This window comes from Pogona vitticeps, chromosome 1 (assembly GCF_051106095.1).
Source record: "Pogona vitticeps strain Pit_001003342236 chromosome 1, PviZW2.1, whole genome shotgun sequence".
In the NCBI taxonomy this organism is placed as follows: domain Eukaryota; kingdom Metazoa; phylum Chordata; class Lepidosauria; order Squamata; family Agamidae; genus Pogona; species Pogona vitticeps.
In genome coordinates this window covers 94791136-94810817 of record NC_135783.1, presented here as the reverse complement: position 1 = coordinate 94810817, position 19682 = coordinate 94791136, and the positions used below count along the sequence as shown (strand labels likewise).

The window sequence follows — 19682 nt, the reverse complement described above, 5'->3', positions numbered from 1 at the left end:
GCCCAGGGCCGGCAGCGAGCGGCGCTTTGGCCGGCTCGCTCATCCCGGGGCGGCGAGCGAAGGGAAAGGGCCGTGCGCCTGGCTCCCCAACTCCCCCTTCACCTCTTCCTCTAAAGGCCGGCCACCGGCCGGCTTGATCCCCCCAGGGCACCGGAGGGGGAAGGGGGAAGGGAACGAGCCCTGGCGCGGCCAGGCGCCTGGCTCCCCGACTCCCCCTTCACCTCCTCCTCTTCCTCCAAAGGCCGGCCGCTGGCCGGCTTGATCACCTTCTGGGACTCTTTTGAGGCTTGGGAAGCTTCAGAAGAGTCCCAAAAGCTCGTGATTTTGCCCCCTCTGACCCCTGGGGTGGCAGGGTGAGTCTCTAAAGGGTCCTGGAACACACCCTAGGACCATTTGGAGGCTCACCCTTCCCCCCCCCGCCGAGCCAGAGGGGGCAAAATCGCCATCTTCTGGGACTCTTTTGAGGCTTGGGAAGCTTCAGAAGAGTCCCAGAAGCTGGTGATTTTGCCCCCTCTGATGCCCGGGGGGGCAGGGTGAGCCTCCAAAGGGTCCTAGGGTGTGTTCCATAAGATGAACCTCTCCATAAGGCTCACCAATTTTTAGGAGAAGAAAACAGTTTTTTTCCTGTTTTCTTCTCCTAAAAAGTTGGTGCGTGTTATGGAAAGGTGCGTGTTATGGAGCGAAAAATATGGTACTGTAAAAAATAGGCTGTGGCTCACTGATCATGTTTTGTAATGGTCTCAAATGCAAGAAGCAGTTGGCAGTTAGTGATGTTGTGTCATTATCTGCAATATAGTTATGGCTGGTGAAATGTTCTGGGTCAATTCCCCCACAGGAATAAATAGATTTCTTTTTGACAATGCTTTTCTTATAGCTACTGTTGTTGCTACTGTACTTCAACCTCTCAATCCTGACAGTTTCTGAAACCCTATACTTGAGTCTTTTATGCAAGTGGACAATTTAGAGGGGACCTGTCTCAAGAAACCCATCACACATATAACACACTGGATCTTGAAATCCTGACCTCAATAGGGAGCTGGTATACTCCGAAGAGTCCCAGAGTCTCCCTGGGAAACACATTCCAGGATAAGACATTTTCCGCCAAAGGCTAATTCTATCCAAGGTGAGGGAAGGTTAGAAAACCACAATGTTCAGCCCATAATTGTCATTCTGTGTCATCTATATGGAAAAAAGTAGAGGCTTCAGATTTTAAACAAGATGGCAGGATTGAGAAAGAGAACTGCAGTACTGGGGAATTATTTCCATAATAAAATCTTGCCAAAAAGAAAGAAAAAAGATACCAGCCAAAATCCAATTCCTAATCCTAACCACAGTAGTATGGATGTGTTCTAGTCCAGTGTTCCCCAACCTTGGGCCTCCAGATGTTCTTGAACTACAACTCCCAGAAGCCTTCACCACCACCTCTTCTGGCCAGGATTTCTGGGACTTGGAAGTCCAAGAACATCTGGAGGCCCAAGGTTAGGGACCACTGTGTCGGTACTACCAGCAGGATTCCAGCTAGTCTCTACCATTCATTTTATGGGGGAAGATAAAAGGAAAAGTTGTTATTAATCGTAACTGTAGAATAGCTAGCTGGTTGGATAGCTCAGTGGTTTAGGTATCTGGCTGCAGAGCCAGAGGCTGGGAGTTTGATCTCACTGCACAACCTGTAGAACCAGACTTGGACAAGCTGCATAGTCTCAGCGTGCCTACAGAAGAAATGAATAATAAAACACTTCTGAATATTCTCTACCTGGAAAAGTCTGAAAAAGATCTCTGTAAATCAGATGGCACATGATCATTATTATATAGTAGCTAAAGTCACTGTATAACATTTACGAAGTGAAGTCACCCACTACTTATTAATCTACATCTCCTCTATTATTACTAAAATTAGATCCAGAAAAATTCACAATTTAACACAGGTCATGTATAACAAAAATATTCCAGTTTGTAAGCTTTTGAAGCACTTCCTTGTGGTGGTTGCTTGTTAATATCAAGGGATCATTTTCTTTTCCCTGAGCAAACAACAATTACAGCAGTATTCCCAATGGGAAAACATCTTAGGTAAATACTAGCATGTTTGAGTCTCTCCTAGGCTATAATCCAGAGGAGCTTTATATAGAAACATTTGGGAGTCATGAATGTAGCTGGGGAGCTCTAAAATATTTATTGTATTAGCTTCAACAGCCAAAAAGATAAATCAAATACAATATAAGAGATTTTGGGGGAAAGGTACACAAAAAGTCATATATCACAGAACCATAATGTTCATATGAGACTTGAGACAAGCAACATTCTTCATATGATCCATTTCCATCAGATGTTGTGCACTGGGCTGAAATAACTCTACATAAATGTGCCCAAACCGGTAGAAGAAAGGAAAAATTTAGATGTAATTATATTATACAGCTTTTTAGAATGTGGATGTAGTTTGTTTAAAAATGCAGTCATGCAATATTTCATCCATTTTTTAAAAAAGTTTGTTATTTCTACCCATTTCTGAAGCTCACTAACAGATGAAGCCATTTACATTGTAAAACAAACAATATATAAAACTAAAACTGTAGCATTTAAATACAACATAAAACCTAGCAACAAAGGATAAAACAAACAGCAAAACACACAGCAGAATCCAAAATGTCTTGGACATAAAATTCTAAAAATGACCCAAGATCTATACATCATTAAAATAATTTGGGATTTTAAAAAATTAAAAGCCTGGGGAAAAAACAAAAAAACCCTGTTCCTCATGCTGGGGGGTGGGGAAGGGAACTCCAACAGCATAGTATCACAGATATTTCTTATCTTTGACCATTGAGAAAAAGTCTGGAAATTTCTAATTAGTTTCTTTCAAATCAATAAAAGCTCATATAAGAAAATTAAACAGACAATCTTCAGTAATTTGCAAATAAGAAATGAAATTTAAGACAACACAAAAGATTCCTGTTTTAATTCCTTTTCTGCAGTGGTTCCCAAACTGTGCATTGCTCTGTGGAGCAGCCAGGGATTCAAGCCGGAGCGCCGTGGGAAAAGGGACAGAATATAGAGCTATGAATTTTATTTTTATTTATTTATTTATTAGATTTCTACCCTGCCCCCCCTAGACAGCATCTACTCAGGGCGGCTTATAAATATCATAAAACATCATAAACATTAAAGAATTGAATCAATAATATGGTGTGCTCAAGATGGGGAATGATAGAAAACAAGAAGATAGAATTCAAGAATTGACAGAAGGGAAGGCCTGCCTAAAGAGCCAAGTGTTTAAATGGCTCTTAAAAACACCCAGCGAGGGAGCAAGGCGGATCTCTGTTGGAAGGCTGTGCCATAGTTGAGGGGCCACTGCCGAAAAGGTCCAGTGTCTTGTTCTTTCTTTCCGGACCTCTCTTGGCGTTAGGCCCCTCAACTGTCCTTCCTGGCTGTGTCAATTCGGGTAGATCTAGGTGGGAGAAGGCGATCTGCCAAATATTGAGGTCCCAAACCGTTTAGGGCTTTATACGTCATCATTAACACTTTGAAGTCAATGCGGAAACGAATGGGCAGCCAATGCAAGGCAGCCAGAGTGGAAGAGATATGCTGGTATTTTCTCACCCCACTAAGGAGTCTGGCTGCCGCATTCTGCACCATTTGGAGCTTCTGCATCAACCTCAAAGGTAGCCCCACGTAGAGCGCATTACAGTGGTCTAATCTCGAGATTACGAGCAAGTGGACGAGAAGGCTGTAGAGGAGGTGTTCATAGCTCTATGTCAGGGGTCCCCAAACTACGGCCCAGGGGGCACATCTGGCCCACCTTGCCTTTTTATCCAGCCCAGCTTATGTGCGTGCGCGCAGGCGTGTGCCTTCCTTCAACCCTCAAAATTGTGGAGCATAAATGATGTGGCCCTCCTGCTAAAAAGTTTAGAGACCCCTGCTCTATGTCAATCAGGAATTAGAAGTGAAGGCTATGTGCCCGGCTCTCCTTGCCCATCTCTATGGTCTCCAGTAGAGGCGCTTGCCGGGAGGCCTGGTGAATTTCCTGCGTCAGGAACTGTAGGGAGGTGGGCCCTCAGGGATATTTGGGGAGAGTGGGAGGAGACAGGATGGCTGGGGAGGGGTGTCAAGATCCTGCCTCTGGTGGCAGTGAGATCCCTTATGGTCCCTCTGAACAAGGGGAGCCATGGCCAGAATATCAAGGGAGAAGTCCAAAATATATGGGAACCAATCCTTTTCTCAATCAGAAAACCAGCATCTTTTGCATTTGAGACCTATCTGCAAGAACTAATAGGATCATATTCTCAAGAAATCCTAAGCAAAGATTTGCATTTGGGTGAATTATGTATCAAGGTTATCCCCAGTCAGAGAGGCCACCACTAACCATCAGTCACACTATCCTGATTGTTCTAGTGCAGAGGTCCCCAACCCCCGGTTCATGCCCAGTACCGGTCCGTGGCCTGAGCCAGACTGGGCCACGGAGACAGACCTCCCGCCCCCCTGCACGCACTCACCCCCTGCACAGCTGATTTGCACATGTGCACACACTCTAGCACGCCTGTGCGAGTGCCGCACCGCTGTTTGCGCATGCACACACGCACTCGTTCACACATGCACATGAGCGCGGGCGTGACCCGCCTTCCCCAGCCAGTTCAAGGGGTGAAAAAGATTGGGGACCCCCAGGAGTGCCCCTTTGCTCTATCCTCATTTTGAACTAGGCCTGGTCACCCATTCAACTATGAAGCAATCACATTGTCTGAATCAATGTATATGTATTTGCCACAAAAAAGTAGAAGTCCAAGCAATGAAGGAAAAAAATTTGGATTGATTGGATTATAAAAGCATTGCTATGATCGGAACCGATCATAGCAAAGCCAAGTTCCACTGCCAGCCAGCCCTGGAGGACGCCCGGCCTCCTTGCCGGGGCTGTCCCGGGGCACAAACAGGTGGGCGGGAGGGTCTTTCTCCGGTGAGCAGCGGGCTGGAGGGATGCAGCCGCCGGGGGTTGGGGAAGGGGGGGTGGGAAGGGACGCGCTGGCCACCCATCGCTCGCCAGCCAGTCAGCTAGCCCGGGAGACACCCAGCTAAGGCCAGCGAGCGAGGGATGAAAGGGATGCAGCCGCCGGGGGGGGAGAAGGGACACGCCGGCCACCCATCGCTCGCCAGCTAGCCCGGGAGACACCCAGCTAAGGCCGGCGAGCGAGGGGTGAAAGGGATGCAGCCGCCGGGGGGTGGGAAAGGGGGGTGGGAAGGGACACGCCGGCCACCCATTGCTCGCCAGCTAGCCCGGGAGACACCCGGCTAAGGCCGGCGAGCGAGGGGTGAAAGGGATGCAGCCGCCGGGGGGTGGGAAGGGATGCGCCGGCCACCCATCGCTCTCCAGCTAGCCCGGGAGACACCCGGCTAAGGCCGGCAAGCGAGGGGTTGAAGGGATGCAGCCGCCGGGGGTGGGAAGGGACGCGCCGGCCACCCATCGCTCGCCAGCTAGCCTGGGAGACACCCGGACAAGGCCGGCGAGCAGCGGGCTGGAAGAAGGCAGCTGCCCGGGGTGGGGAGGAGGAGAGGGAAGGGGCGCGCCAGCCTAACGCCGCTCGCCAGCTAGCCCGGGAGACACCCGGACAAGGCCGGCGAGCAGCGGGCTGGAAGAAGGCAGCCGCCCGGGGTGGGGAGGAGGAGAGGGAAGGGGCGCACCAGCCTAACGCTGCTCGCCAGCTAGCCTGGGAGACACCCGGACAAGGCCGGCGAGCAGCGGGCTGGAAGAAGGCAGCTGCCCGGGGTGGGGAGGAGGAGAGGGAAGGGGCATGCCAGCCTAACGCCGCTCGCCAGCTAGCGCTGGAGACACCCGGACAAGGCCGGCGAGCAGCTGGCTGGAAGAAGGCAGCTGCCCGGGGTGGGGAGGAGGAGAGGGAAGGGGCGCGCCAGCCTAACGCCGCTCGCCAGCTAGCGCTGGAGACACCCGGACAAGGCCGGCGAGCAGCTGGCTGGAAGAAGGCAGCTGCCCGGGGTGGGGAGGAGGAGAGGGAAGGGGCGCGCCAGCCTAACGCCGCTCGCCAGCTAGCGCTGGAGACACCTGGACAAGGCCGGCGAGCAGCGGGCTGGAAGAAGGCAGCCGCCCGGGGTGGGGAGGAGAGGGAAGGGGCGCGCCAGCCACCGCCAGTGAGCCAACCCCGCACTCCCGGTCTCCTTGGCTGGCGAGGAGTGGGTCTCTGGTGTGCCGCCACCCCTGTCCAGCCACTGCCACCCTGATCCCGGTCCCCGGCGGGCGCCTCCTCCTCTGCAGCGCCTCCCGCCGCAACTGCTCTCTGGCTCGGCGCCCCAGGGGTTGCTGCGCGCGGGGATTGGGGCCAGGCCCTTCACCCCTCCTTCCCTCCCTCCTCCTGAGGCGCCGATCAGCTGTTTGCTTTGCTATGATCCGTTCCCCAAGCAGGGAACCGATCATCGCAAAGCGAAATTCCCCCATAGGGAACATCGGAAAGCGATCGCAAAAGCGATCACAAAATCTTCATCGCAAAGCGATTTCATCGTTATACGATGCAATCGCTATGCGAGGCACCACTTGTAGTTATTCCCTCAAATGCTCAGTTTAGAATTGATAAAGTTCAGATAGCATATTCTGAGTGAAATTTCATCCCAAGACATAAACATTTATCACAATAGGTGCCACATGAAGCTTTTTGGAGTGGGGATAACACAATTGGAGCAGCATCACAAAAAAGTCCCCTCCCAGTAGCCATCTGACTCACCTTGTTTGGCAGAGATAACATGAAAATGACAACCAAAGATCTCAAGGTCTAGATAAGTATATACTGGATCAGGAGTTTCTTTAAAGAATTCTGGCCCCAGATAAGGGTTTTAAATGTTGCCTTGCATGTGCTCCATATATGGTAGGTAGTCTTCCTACCAAATCACTGTCTGATAGCAAAACAGAAACTACAAACAGAGAAAATAGGGAATATAATACATTCTGCCATTAGCTCAATAGTTTCCCCATACTTGTTCATTTTTAACTGCAGCTTGGAATACCTGAGATACCATAGAAGTTCTGGAAAGAAAATCATGTTACAAAAAAATAAACATTTAGTATTTAATTTGTTTTCCAAAATTAAAGGAACAGCAAATACACAGTTATATGTAATATTTCATTTAAACTTGTGTAACCATACCTACTTAATATAAATGTGCAGAAAAATTATTCATCTTCCCATGTTCACAAAGACAGTGGTGAATGAATTAAACTCTATTTTTGACATAACTGTATTTTTATTTTACTACTTCATACTTAGAATTCCTTGTTCCAAATATCAATAGGTATTTGAAACATGGCATAAAAACTAGTAAGTTATTTTCTATAAAAAGTTTTTTAAAACTGAGATCAAAATTATATAGGTCAAAATCCTATTGTAGATCTAAATCAAGGTAAGTATAACTGCAAAAAACACAGTAGCAAATCGTCGCTAATGATCTGCCTCTCATATTCCTATTTCTGTGACTTGGTGCATAACTAGGAATATGAGAAGCAACTAGTTAACAAGGGGCAATTTGCCACCACAGTTACATCATGACAATGTAAATCTGCAGTATTACAGACTTGCAAATTCTTTAGGTCTATTACTGTCTAGTAATATAGATCCCTCTCTTCTGATCCATCCATTGTGATAAAAAGAGCTGATAAAGGTGGGGCCACTGTTATTCAGAACATCAATAAGTACAAGGAGGAAATTCTTAGACAATAGTCTGACACAAATGCCTATGAACCTTGCCCTTATGATCCCGCTAAGGAAATCATTAAGGAGATCAAAATTACACTGGAGAAGGCCTCATTTTGGGTTGTATCAGTAATGCAGATTATACATTTCTACTCAATGACCATAATCCCAGATTATCCCTCAGGAAGAAGCATTAGATATCCTTAGGACTACTGTAGACAGGAGAACAGAAAAACATCATCCCACCTATTTTCTAAATTCCCTAGCCGAGATAGCCATGAAAAGGAACTATTTTAAATAACAAATTCTATTGGCAGTTAAAAGGAGTAGCTATGGGATGGCATGCATACATTAGTGAAACAGTGATGTTTACATTGGCTTGGGCATGTCGTGGTAATGGCTGATGGTTGGATTCCAAAATATCTCCTGTATGGAGAATTAGTGCAGGGAAATCGTTCCGAAGGGAGATCACAGCTGTGATACAAGGATATCTGCAAGCGGGATCTGGAGACCTTAGGAATGGACCTCAACAGATGGGAAACCTAGACATCTGAGCGTTCAGCCTGGAGGCAGGCGGTGCAGCATGGTCTCTCCCAATTTGAAGAGACCCTTGTCCAGGAGGCCGAGGCAAAGAGGCAGTCCAGAAACCAGAAAAATCAGGGAGCTGGACAGGGGACAGATTGTATTTGTATTCAGTGTGGAAGGGATTGTCATTCTCGAACTGGCCTTCTCAGCCACACTAGACGCTGTTCCAAGACCTCCATACAGAGGACGTTACCATAGTCTCTCGAGAATGAAGAATGCCTAATCAATCATGGGATGTGCGATGGCTCCAGAAGTGCCCAACCTGTATATGGAGTCATATGAAGATAGGATGTATTCTGGAACACACCATTATGAAGGGAAATTGATCAAATGGTTCTGATATATTGATGGCATCTTTATGATTTGGAGGGATTCAAAGAGCTCATTGATACAATTTTGTGGGTCGCTAGATTCTCTGGACAACATCAAATTTGATACCAAATACAACTTTAATGAAATACCCTTTTTAGATCTCACCATGAAGAAAGAGTCTGGAAAATTATAGACTAGTTTATATAGAAAACCAACAGACTGCAATACTTACCTGAGGTTTGATAGCTTCCACCCTAGACCTCTGCGTCAGCATCTCCCCTATGGCCAATTTTTTGAGAATAAAAAGAAATTGCACCATGAGAGGACTGTGAGCACATGAGGTCATAGAAAATAGTTTTGCTAAGGCCACCAGGACGAGGCACAATCTCCTAAATAAAAAAGTAAGGACACCTACGAACCATGTAAACTGTATATTGACATATGACCATGTAACAAATCAACTGACCAAATGCATAAAAAGCCACTGGCACATTCTAGAAGATCTAGTGGGGTTTGGAGAGGGAATACAGATATCCTTTAAAAGGACTAAGAATCTAAGAGATATATTGGTTAGGAGTTCAAAGATACTACACAATCACTAATTCCCAGTGTTTTACCCCTCCCGGAGGACATCATCCATGTGGGCATTGTGTTTACTGCAGTAATAGAAGGCACATGTCAGAATTTATAGATCCACAGAATAAAAAAGTTTACACCCTGAAGGAGTTCACTATCTGTAATACCAAGGGAGTAATCTATGCTATAAGGTGCCCATGTAATAAAGTGTACATAGGAAAAACCTCTAGACCTCTTAAAGTATGAATAGCTGAACACCTTAGTAATTTCAGAAATAAACAACTAGCCGGTCCTCTAGTTGGCCATTTTACAGAAATGAACCATACAATAAAAGATCTGGTGTTCTGGGCCTTGGACAGAGTTCCTGGGAACTGTGAAAGGTCTTTACTAAAAAGGGGAATTGACTGGATCCTGAAATTGAACACCCTAATACCTCATGAGTTAAATGAAGTAATAGACTTTCTTTATTATGATAACACTGCTGGGCTGGTTATCTCACCACCTTGTACAGCTGTGTACAAATGCCTCCTCTCCCAGTGCCTGCACTTTCCAACACTTTCAATTAGTTTTTGAGCTGATATGGACCAAAGAAAGGTGCAGCAAGTATAAAGAAGCTCAATAAGTGTTTGGCATCCTGGCCAATATATTTTATCACTTAGTATAAATGCATGTATTTATATAAAGATGAGAGTCCCAAGCCAGGTGTATATATATATATAATTTTCTTAAAAGAAAATGTGAATGGTTCAATATCTAATGTGTGGTTTTGTGTTATGCTCAGCTCCTGAAGAAGGCTTTGCTGAAATGCACTGAGCCAGAGCAAGTTCTTTAGGTCTATTACTACCTAGTGTAAACACAGTACTACTATCTTTTAACCCAATATGATTTTAGGTTTGTTTTGTTTTTTCTGTTCATCACTTGAGCCAAAAAGATAACTCATACATTTTAGAAATAAATACACAAATAAATCCATAAGCTTTTTGGAGTATATATATTTCAATTATTGCAGTTCTAATAAAATTTCAAACAACATAAAACATTTATACTTGATCTTGTTTTTATTTGCATGTTGCAGGAGCACAGAATAGCTTACTTATGTTAGGCATTTTACAATTTTTTAAAAAATGTGCATACTGCTATTAAATTGTTACTATGCCAGGCATATATGCCACCATATGCCCTCACAGGCATATAAACATACATGTCTTATTTTCCAACAAAACAGCAGAGGACGTAATATATGGTTGTACTGGGTAACTTGCAAATGAGTGCTTTTTTGGATTTGGGAGGGTGATGACTTTCAGGAATTCTTCTGGTGAGAACCTTTATGATCACCTATCACCACAGACAAATTATCACCTGAATGTTCTAAAACTATTTATGCCCATTGACAAAGACACCACACTTTCACCCCAGTTGTAGAAATAAATTTAAAAAAAGTCCTGTCAATGTATTTGTGTAATGCCTAGAAGACAGGGAATTTAATAAAAGCTTTTAAAACATTCTAAAACCAAGGAGTAGCTTAGCAACCATGCAGTCCTGCATGTGGGCAAGTTTTAGTGAGAAATCCCATTTTAAAATGATATAGTCAAATGTGGAGACATGAAAAAGGATTTACTTGTGCAGAGGGGAACACATAAAAAAGTGAAAATCACTCAGAAATCACAGAATTCTGAGTGAAAGAAGAAAGATGTATCTTAGCTTTTTGTCATTAATAATTATAGGCCAGTATTTGTTGTATTATGTTTAGACTACAGTAGGATTCTCCTCCCCTTCATGGTTTGCTGCCTTGCAAAAAAATGGTCTGAAGCTGAACATTAAAAAAACTAAGATCATGGCCACTGGTCTCATCACCTCCTGGCAAATAGAAGGGGAAGAGTTGGAGGCAGTGACAGATTTTACCTTCTTGGGCTCCACGATCACTGCGGATGTTGACAGTAGCCACGAAATTAAAAGACACCTCCTTCTTGGGAGGAAAGCGATGACAAACCTAGACAGCATCTTAAAAAGCAGAGACATCACCTAGCTGACAAAGGTCCGAATAGTCAAAGCTGTGGCTTTTCCAGTAGTGATGTATGGAAGTGAGAGCTGGACCATAAAGAAGGCTGACCACTGAAGAATTTATGTTTTTGAACTGTGGTACTGGAGGAGCCTCTCGAGAGTCCCCTGGACTCCAAAGAGAACAAACCTATCAATTTAGAAGGAAATCAACCCTGAGTGCTCACTGGAAGGACAGATCGTGAAGCTGAGGTTCCAATACTTTGGCCATCTCATGAGAGGAGACGACTCCCTGGAAAAGACCCTGATGTTGGGAAAGTGTGAAGGCAAGAGGAGAAGGGGACGACAGAGGACGAGATGGTTGGACAGTGTCACCGAAGCTACCAACATGAATTTGACCCAAATCCGGGTGGCAGTGAAAGACAGGAGGGCCTGGCGTGCTCTGGTCCATGGGGTCACGAAGAGTCGGACATGACTTAACGAGTAAACAACAACAAAGGTTTCTCCTATCTGCAGGATCAGTATCTACTGATCCACTTATCTACTGGCTGAAAATACTAAATAGAACCTCCCAGAAATACTGATTTGTATGTATTTCCAGGGTATGCTTATCAAAAACTGTCCACTTGTTTAGTCGTTAAGTCATGTGAGCCCCTGTTGCTTGTCTCAGCTCCCGCCAACATAGTGGTTCGAAAGCATGCAAAATGCAAATAGATAAATAGGTACCACCTTGGTGGGAAGGTAAACGGTGTTCCGTGTGTAGTCACGCTGGCCACATGAACATGGAGGATTGTCTGTGGACAAACACTAGCTCTATGGGTTGGAAACGGAGATGAGCACCACCGCCTAGAGTCGGACATGAGTGGACAAATTGTCAAGGGGAACCTTTTTATGTTAAGATAACATCACTATTCTAACTATTGTTCCCAACAGTGAAAGATGAAGCCTTGCCCATTCTGAAGGGCAATTACATAAGAAAGGCTTTGGCATGGTAGGAAATAAGTTTACACATAAATACAAATTAATGTCAGTGTGAATAAAAATCCATGGTTTTTAAAACTCAAATTGATTTAAATCACAGTTTAAATGAAAAATCAATTTTTTATTTAAATCATAAGGAAAAAAGATTTTTAAAATTTAAATTATGATTAAATTGTGATTTAAATTGATTTAAATGAAATCCCCCCTGGTTAACGTCCACTTGTTTTTTGAAACTTGAGTTTTCTATGAAATAATTCCAAGAATGCAAGGAAGATCTTGTTTTGCTGACATGCGCCCTTTCGTTTACTAAATAAGTATTTATCATCAGCTATTTTTAGCAAATTGATCTCAGTAACTAAGACAATCATTTACTACTGAGTGGCCTGGTTGCCAGATGGTGCAGGGTATAAATCCAATAAATAAATAATAAATAAAATAAATACAAGGAGTCACATAGAACACTAATATGTAAACAAGGCATACTGAAACATGGAATAGTGACTATTTACTAAACAGGATGCTGACACAACATAACAACTGCAATATTGCACCATACCTGCTGTTATTACATGACAATTCTATTGTTTTACCCAGCAAGACTAACAGTACATACCTAGACATGTTTCCTTCATATAATACACTGCATTCACAATGGGTTATTTGGAAATAAGTGTATTTTGCATGGACCTTTAATTATGCTCAGGAATACAAACTTCAAATCTAGTAGAAACTTTTTGGTGGCAGAATTTGGGCAGTAAATCCAAGGCCACATTTTCCTTGAGCTAAATCCAACTGAATATAGAGAGGGCTATTCTGAAGTAGACATACACAGGATTGTAGTGAAGAATATTTTATTCCACAAAGTGTGGAGGTGGGGATACCTCACTTTTTCTGATTCTGTATTACTTTTACTATTCTTTAGCATTCTCAGTATCACAGATCTGCATTTATTACAAAGTCCCTTGGCATTCCTATAAAAAGGAAAGGCCCTGCATAAATTTAAATATGAATGGTAAATCAAAAAGATTAAATGTCTTGCTGCCCAGAATAGACTTTTGGTCTAGAATGCACAGGGTAGAAGTCCAATAAAATAAATAAATATATAAATTTGCTTGCCACCTAGCATTTGTGGTTGCTACTAATCCCTCTTTTCTTTCATGACCTGCAGTTTGTGCTGACAACTCTGAAGAACTGGAAGGATGTTTTTTCTGCATTTAAAGTGGGTGGGCTTTTCCAGAAGGCAGTGAGACATTGTTTTTCCCTTCTGCAAAAGCCCAGCGGGAAAAAGAACAAAAACACCATCTCCATCCCCTGAGTTGTCACGAACTGCAGAGAACTCTGAAAAATTGAGTTTTCACCATTTTCTTGTGCATCTTTTACAGACCATATGCTACTTCTCTTTTCTACTTGATATCCTGGCTAGGCAGGATGAAGTTACCAGATGTGAAAAGCACACTTGCTGGCACTGTCAGATGAATTATGGAAAAAATAATATATATACATTAAAAGGACGACATGAGTATTGATTAAAATACTCTGGGCTGTGTATTTTGGGTATTTTCCACTTAAACAAATATTATTATGCAAGCAGTTGTACTGTAGTTGTGCAACTGATTTCACAATCAGGTGTTCAACCACGATCACCTCGCCAACAGAGAAACAGTTAGTAAAAATCCCCAACAAGATACTACCCTCTAAAATCTGTGATTCTACAGTCTTACAAGAAACCATATTGCTGTACAAATCATTGGCTTGAGATCATAAAACATGAAATTACAAGTTTATGAATTATGATCACATACACATAACGCCCAGTCTCTAATCTTTCATTTTCAACAAAATGTTAGAATGAGTTCTAGCTTTTCAGCTCCTGATGTTCCTGGATGAAATGGATTACAGTGGTGCCCCGCATAACGGGCGCCCCTTTTAACGAAGAATCCGCATAGCAATGGCTTTTTTGCGATTGCAAAAGTGATCGCATTGCAATGTTTCAAATGGTAAAACGACGCTTTGCGATGACTGGTAAGCTGTTTCGCTTACCGATTTTCGCATAGCGATGTTTTTTCTAACAGCTGATCGGCAGTTCCAAAATGGCCGCCGGGTAAAAAATGGCTGCCCGCAGTGTTTTCGCGCCCTTTACTCGCTTACCGGGCAGCAAAAATGGTGGCCGTATGGAGGATTTTCGCATAACGGTGAGTTTTTTGCCCATAGGAATGCATTAAACATGTTTTAATGTATTCCTATGGGCTTTTTTGTTCCGCACAGCGACGAATCCATATAGCGACGATTTTTCCAGAACGGATTATCGTCACTGTGCAGAGCACCACTGTATATCAGGGCTCTCCAAACTATGGACTGCATTGCCATTTTGTCTGGACTGTTCCCTTAAGCCTGTGTGCAGGCAAGCGGGGGGGTGTGCGGGTGTAGGGCGGGGGTGTGCGGGGATGGTGGTGTGTGCGCATGCATGCAGAACACATTCCTGTTCCTTCGGCCCTCAAAAACGTTGGTAGTATACAGTGTGGTCCTCACTGTAAAAAGTTTGGAGACGCGTGATCTAGATCGATTTCAATCTGGCTTCTGGCCTGGTTATGAGGCACAGTCTGCTTTGATTGCCTTGGTGGATGACCTATACTGGGAACTAGACAGGGAGATTGTATCCCCATTGGTTCTGCTGGACTTCTCAGTAGCTTTCAATACCATCAGACATGGTATCCTTCTGGACAGACTTTCTAGGATGAGAAGCATTGTTTTATAGTGGCTCTAATCCTTTCTGGACAGGAGAACTCAAAAGGGCAGTGCTTGACAACCTGCCAGTTAGTCTGTGGTGTCCCTCAGTGTTTTCTTTTGTTTTGTCTCCTACTATATTTTAACACCTACATGAAACCTCTGGGAGAGGTTGTCCAGAGTTCTGGGGTTCGGTGTCATCACTATCCAACTCTATCTCTCCTTTCCATCTAAATCCGAGGAAGCTGTTTCAGTTCTAAATCAGTGTCTGGCATTAGTAATTGGCTAAATGAGGACAAATAAACTCAATCTTAATCCAGACAAAACAGAATTCTTCTGGTCAGCTGAAAGGCTGATCAAGGAACAGGCATTTAACCTTGCTGGGTAGGATTACATTCCCTGTGAAAAAACATGTGTGCAGCTTGGAGGTGCTCCTGGATTTGTCTCTAAGCCTGGATGCTAAGGTTTTGGCAGTGGCCAGGAGTGCTTTTGCATAGTTAAAACTATTGCGCCAGCTGTGCCCATTCCTTAAGAGGTCTGATTTGGCCATGGCGGCAAATGCCTTAGTTATATCTTGGTTGGATTACTGTAATGTGCTCTATGTGTGTCTTACGTTGGAAAGTGTTTGGAAACTCCAGCAGGTCCAAAATGATGCAGCCAGATTTTTAACTGGGATTGGTTACAGCAGCTCCACGGGCTGCCAATCTGTTTCCAGGAATAATTAAAAGTGCTGGTTTTAACTTATAAAGCCGTAAATGGGTTGTGTCCAAGCTATCTAAAATAGAGTGGTGCCTCGCTTAGCGATCGCTCCGTTGAGCAATGAAATCGCTTAGTGATGGACTTTTTGCCATCGCAAAAGCAATCGCTTAGCGATGGTCCCTATGGAGAAAATTTGCTTTGCGATGATCGTGGGGAAGCAATCATCGCAAAGCCCCCATTTTCGGCCAGCTGATCGGCGGTTTCAAAATGGCCACTGGAAAAACAGTGTACTTTATCTCTCTTTATGAGCCTACTCAGGCATTAAGATCATCAAGTGAGGCTTTTCTCTCGGTCCCATCACCCTCAAATGTGTGTTTGGCGAGGCCAAGGGAAAGGACCTTCTCTGTTGCTGCTCCTTGACTCTGGAACTCTCTGCCATAGGAGGTCAGACTGGCCTCATCATTGCTGTCCTTCTGCAAGTAGACAAAGCTTTTTAAAATATTGTAATAATTTATTATTTGGTTTTTAATTTTGTTTCTTTCAATACTGTAAGCTGTCTTGGATCCTTTAGGAGAAAGGTGGCATATAAATATTTTAATTAAATAAAAAATAAAATGATTGCATAGCACTCAAAATATTCTTTCACTAACCAACAGTGAGAAATAATGTCAAGAAAGCATACAACATAGAGTGAACAAGGAACAGCACATACAACTTGTAGAGAGGTTGTCACTGGCCAAAATCCTATTGTAATTTTACTCTAGGATAAGTTACATTGTGCAGGTTGTGGTAGCAAACTAGTCATGTGCGTAGCTGTGTGGCAATCACATGACCAGGTGTGCAACTATACACTTAACAAGCATTTTGTTAATTAGTTCTGATTTGTCACCATGTCTTAAGTGATATTATCTACTTTGGAGCAAAATCCTATAGGATTCTGGCCACTGTTTTGAAATTTTGCTTCTGAGTCATCCACCTATTTTGGTCTTATTCATTTACACCACACTTGCCCTCTCTCTGAACTGCTGATGGGTCTTTTACAATTCTTGTTTCCCTATTCCATCAACATCGCTACACGCAGTACAGTATTACCGATAAGTGTTCACAAAAAGACTGTAGTTACCCATATTGTTTCATAGTTACCACAGGATTACATAACATTAGCGAAAATTGGTTTCCTACAAAATGCTCTTGTTATAGATCAATAAATTATCAATAGGTGTTTGTTAGATTTGAATTGCAGAAAGCAGAAGAGGACAAAAGAAATATGTAAAATTCTGGAGAACACCTGAAGGGTAGTTTTAGGATTAGACTGATTCCTCCTGACTGATTTAACAACTTTATAAGATGTTGCCTGGGTGACAAGTGTAAATAATTAAGGAGAATTCTACCAAGGAAATGCGAGAAAATCTTTCAAAGCAAGCATAAACTCCATAAACAATGTACAGAAATTCTACACCCGAAGATATGCTACAAAACGAAAGGCCACCAAGATATAGTTCAGCATTACCACTATTACAAAAGCTGTGTTTATACAGCTGCATTCCATTAGAGCTTATAAAGGGAGAGGGCGGGAGAAGAGGCGGATCGCCCGCTTCCAGCAGCGCTTGCATAAGGACTAAAGACCACGCGAGACACACCAGCAAGTTTACACCGGCAACCCACCCACACCCACCTTCCCCGCCAGGAGCAGCTGGGAGGGACCGGGGTGCAGTCCCTGCAGGCGGAAACGCATTCGGCCGGCACGGCTCGCACGCGACGGCACGCACAATACACGGGAGGCACGCGGCGGGGTGGGGGTGGGGGTGAGAAATGCCTTCCCTTTCTTCGCTACCGCCAGGCGGGGGCCCCACGGCATGGGCGGGCTGCACTCGACCGCCCGGGCCAAAAGGGTGCCGCCATCCCCAGGGGCCGGCGGGAGGGCAGGTGAGGCAGAGGCCACAGCGCGCCAGGAGGAGGGGGTGAGGGTGGCAAGCCGAGGGCGAAGGAGAGAAGGCAGCGCCTGTCAGCCAGTCGGGAGGGAGGGAAGGGGGGCCGGGAGAAGCTGCCCTGAAAAGACGCTGCCGCCGAAGGCTTCCGGCACCCAACGGAGTCCCGCGTCCTCCCCCCCCACTCACAGCTGTGCCCCCTCCCCTTTAAGAGGTTCCCTTCCCCCCCCCCTTTTACCTGCCGGGGTGGCTCCGAAGATTCTCACCACAGGCACCTTCTTGACGGGAGCCTCCCTGAAGTGGGACTGGCAAGGGTCCAGGCCGGGGAGAGGGCTGCTCAGGTAGTAATCGGCGGTCACGACCCTCACCGAGAACATGTTCGCCGCGGAGCGCGACCGCTGGGCGCACCCCGAGGTTGCGGGGGTCTCTCCCTCGCCCGTCATTAAACCTCTTTCCGCCTCCTCAGCCTGCTGACAGCAACAGCAGCAGTGGCGGCAGCGGTGGTGGTGGTTGCGGCGCCTGCCACCCCGCCGCCGGGCCGCCGCCGAAGCAGCCCAAGCGCAGCCCCCGCCTTCTTCCCTCCCTCGCCGGTCGCGCGCTTTTGCTCCTGCGCATGGACGAGCAGATGGGTGGGCGAGAGGGAGGGGGGAAGAGAAGGCGCCGCGCGCACCCGCGAGCTGAGAAGCGGCGGCGAGGCCTCTTTAGAACCCAGCGAATAGTATGCGCCTCAAGCTGAATTTAAAAAAAAAAAAAAACCAGCCTCGCCGTGGAGCGCGCGAACACCTTAACGGTATTTTCTGGACTGCAGCTGTTGTTGCCATGATGATGACGTCACGGACGAAACCACCAACTTCGCGGGTGAGGGTTGGGAACGGCGTCGGGTTGAGAAGAGCCGGCTGCTTCGTCCCCCCCCTTCCGTTTCAGCGCGCGCATGCTTTTCTTAGATATACAGTACATATGTCTGCGTACCGCGTCTTTCTCTGTACAGTACTGTATGTTACTCAAGACAGCGGTGGTATCGATAGCTAGGCTTTCGATCTCTCCGGTCTGGGAAAAAGGTTGAACTCCGAGTAGCGGATGGGTGGGAGGGTAAGAACAGCTTTGGCTCCATATTTAGCTGCCATTTCGGAAACAAGGCGTCTAGCGCAAAGTAGAGGGGGGGAGGGGAGAGGTGATTATGAGGAAAAGTCACAGCGCTAAAATTTAGGAGACGCATCAGTGTGGGGGAGAAGGGGGAGGATGGGTTGAGGCTCCTCCGAAGGTAAGGTTTCCCTGCGCGTGCGCCTTCCTCTTTCCCAGAGGGTGCGGGGAGGAAGGCTGCAGAAAAAGATGAATGGAGAACTCGGGGCTCAGCCGGGCGACGGGCGGTGAGGCGCGCCGCGTCCTATTGGTGGGAAAGGCTCTTTGGCACGCGCGCGGTAGGGCGGGGGTGGGGAGACCGTTGGGGAGCTCCTGGCGGCGGCGGCGGCGGCTGACGAAGGTCTCGGAGATGAATCTCCGTCTGGAGCCTTCGTGCTGCCGACAGAGTCTGTGCACGTCCTGCGGTTTTTGGGGACACCTCGGCCATGGTTGCCGCGAGGCGTCTGAAATCTTAGTAGATGGCGGTGTGTGGAAATCCTCAGATGTTTCCAATCTCACCGGCATTTGCCTATTTGCCTGACAAGGTTATTATGTGCCTCTGTCGGGATAGGTACATTTATGCGACCATCAGCCGTAACCGACTGTAGCACGAACAATAACTATCCTCGCCAACTCCCCAGGCCCTTTGTCGCTGGACTGCTCAGTACAGCCTCGTGTCGTCTCTAGACTAAATAGATCTGTTTGATTTCACTTTCAGAGTAGCCATAGCCGCCTCCCAGTTCTTAGTCCTACAGTACCTGCCCATTCCCATCTAATATCTTACCCAGCGAAGCTTTATCTGACAGTTAGCCCTAACCTTTCACATTTCTGTCACTTGTAATTGGTTGTTCGCTTCTTGAGGGGTGATTGGCTGTGATGTACCTTAACAGGAACTGCCCAAGAAACAGCTGTTGAGAAAGGACAATTTTTTTTGGCTTTGTTTTATTTCATAGCAAAGCAAGCAAAAGCATTCTTAGTTGAGGAGCTCTGACACTGAAACTCTTCACAGTATATTGTATTGCTAAATAGACTGAATTGTCATGATCTGGGAAAAAAAAGTTTTTCTGTGAGTGGTTATGGC

At 45.7% G+C, this 19682-nt stretch overlaps 1 protein-coding gene across 1 annotated transcript in view; it reads right to left on the bottom strand.

Moving 5' to 3' along the window:
* The window catches only part of REV3L (REV3 like, DNA directed polymerase zeta catalytic subunit), a 112590-nt gene extending 94484 nt beyond the window's left edge, over positions 1-18106 (bottom strand). Inside the window, exon 1 of the mRNA XM_020805332.3 lies at positions 17721-18106. Within this exon, the coding sequence (XP_020660991.3) occupies positions 17721-17925 (205 nt within the window). The 5' untranslated portion in view covers positions 17926-18106. The remainder of the gene's footprint in view (positions 1-17720) is intronic.
* Between the last annotated feature and the right edge of the window lie 1576 nt (positions 18107-19682).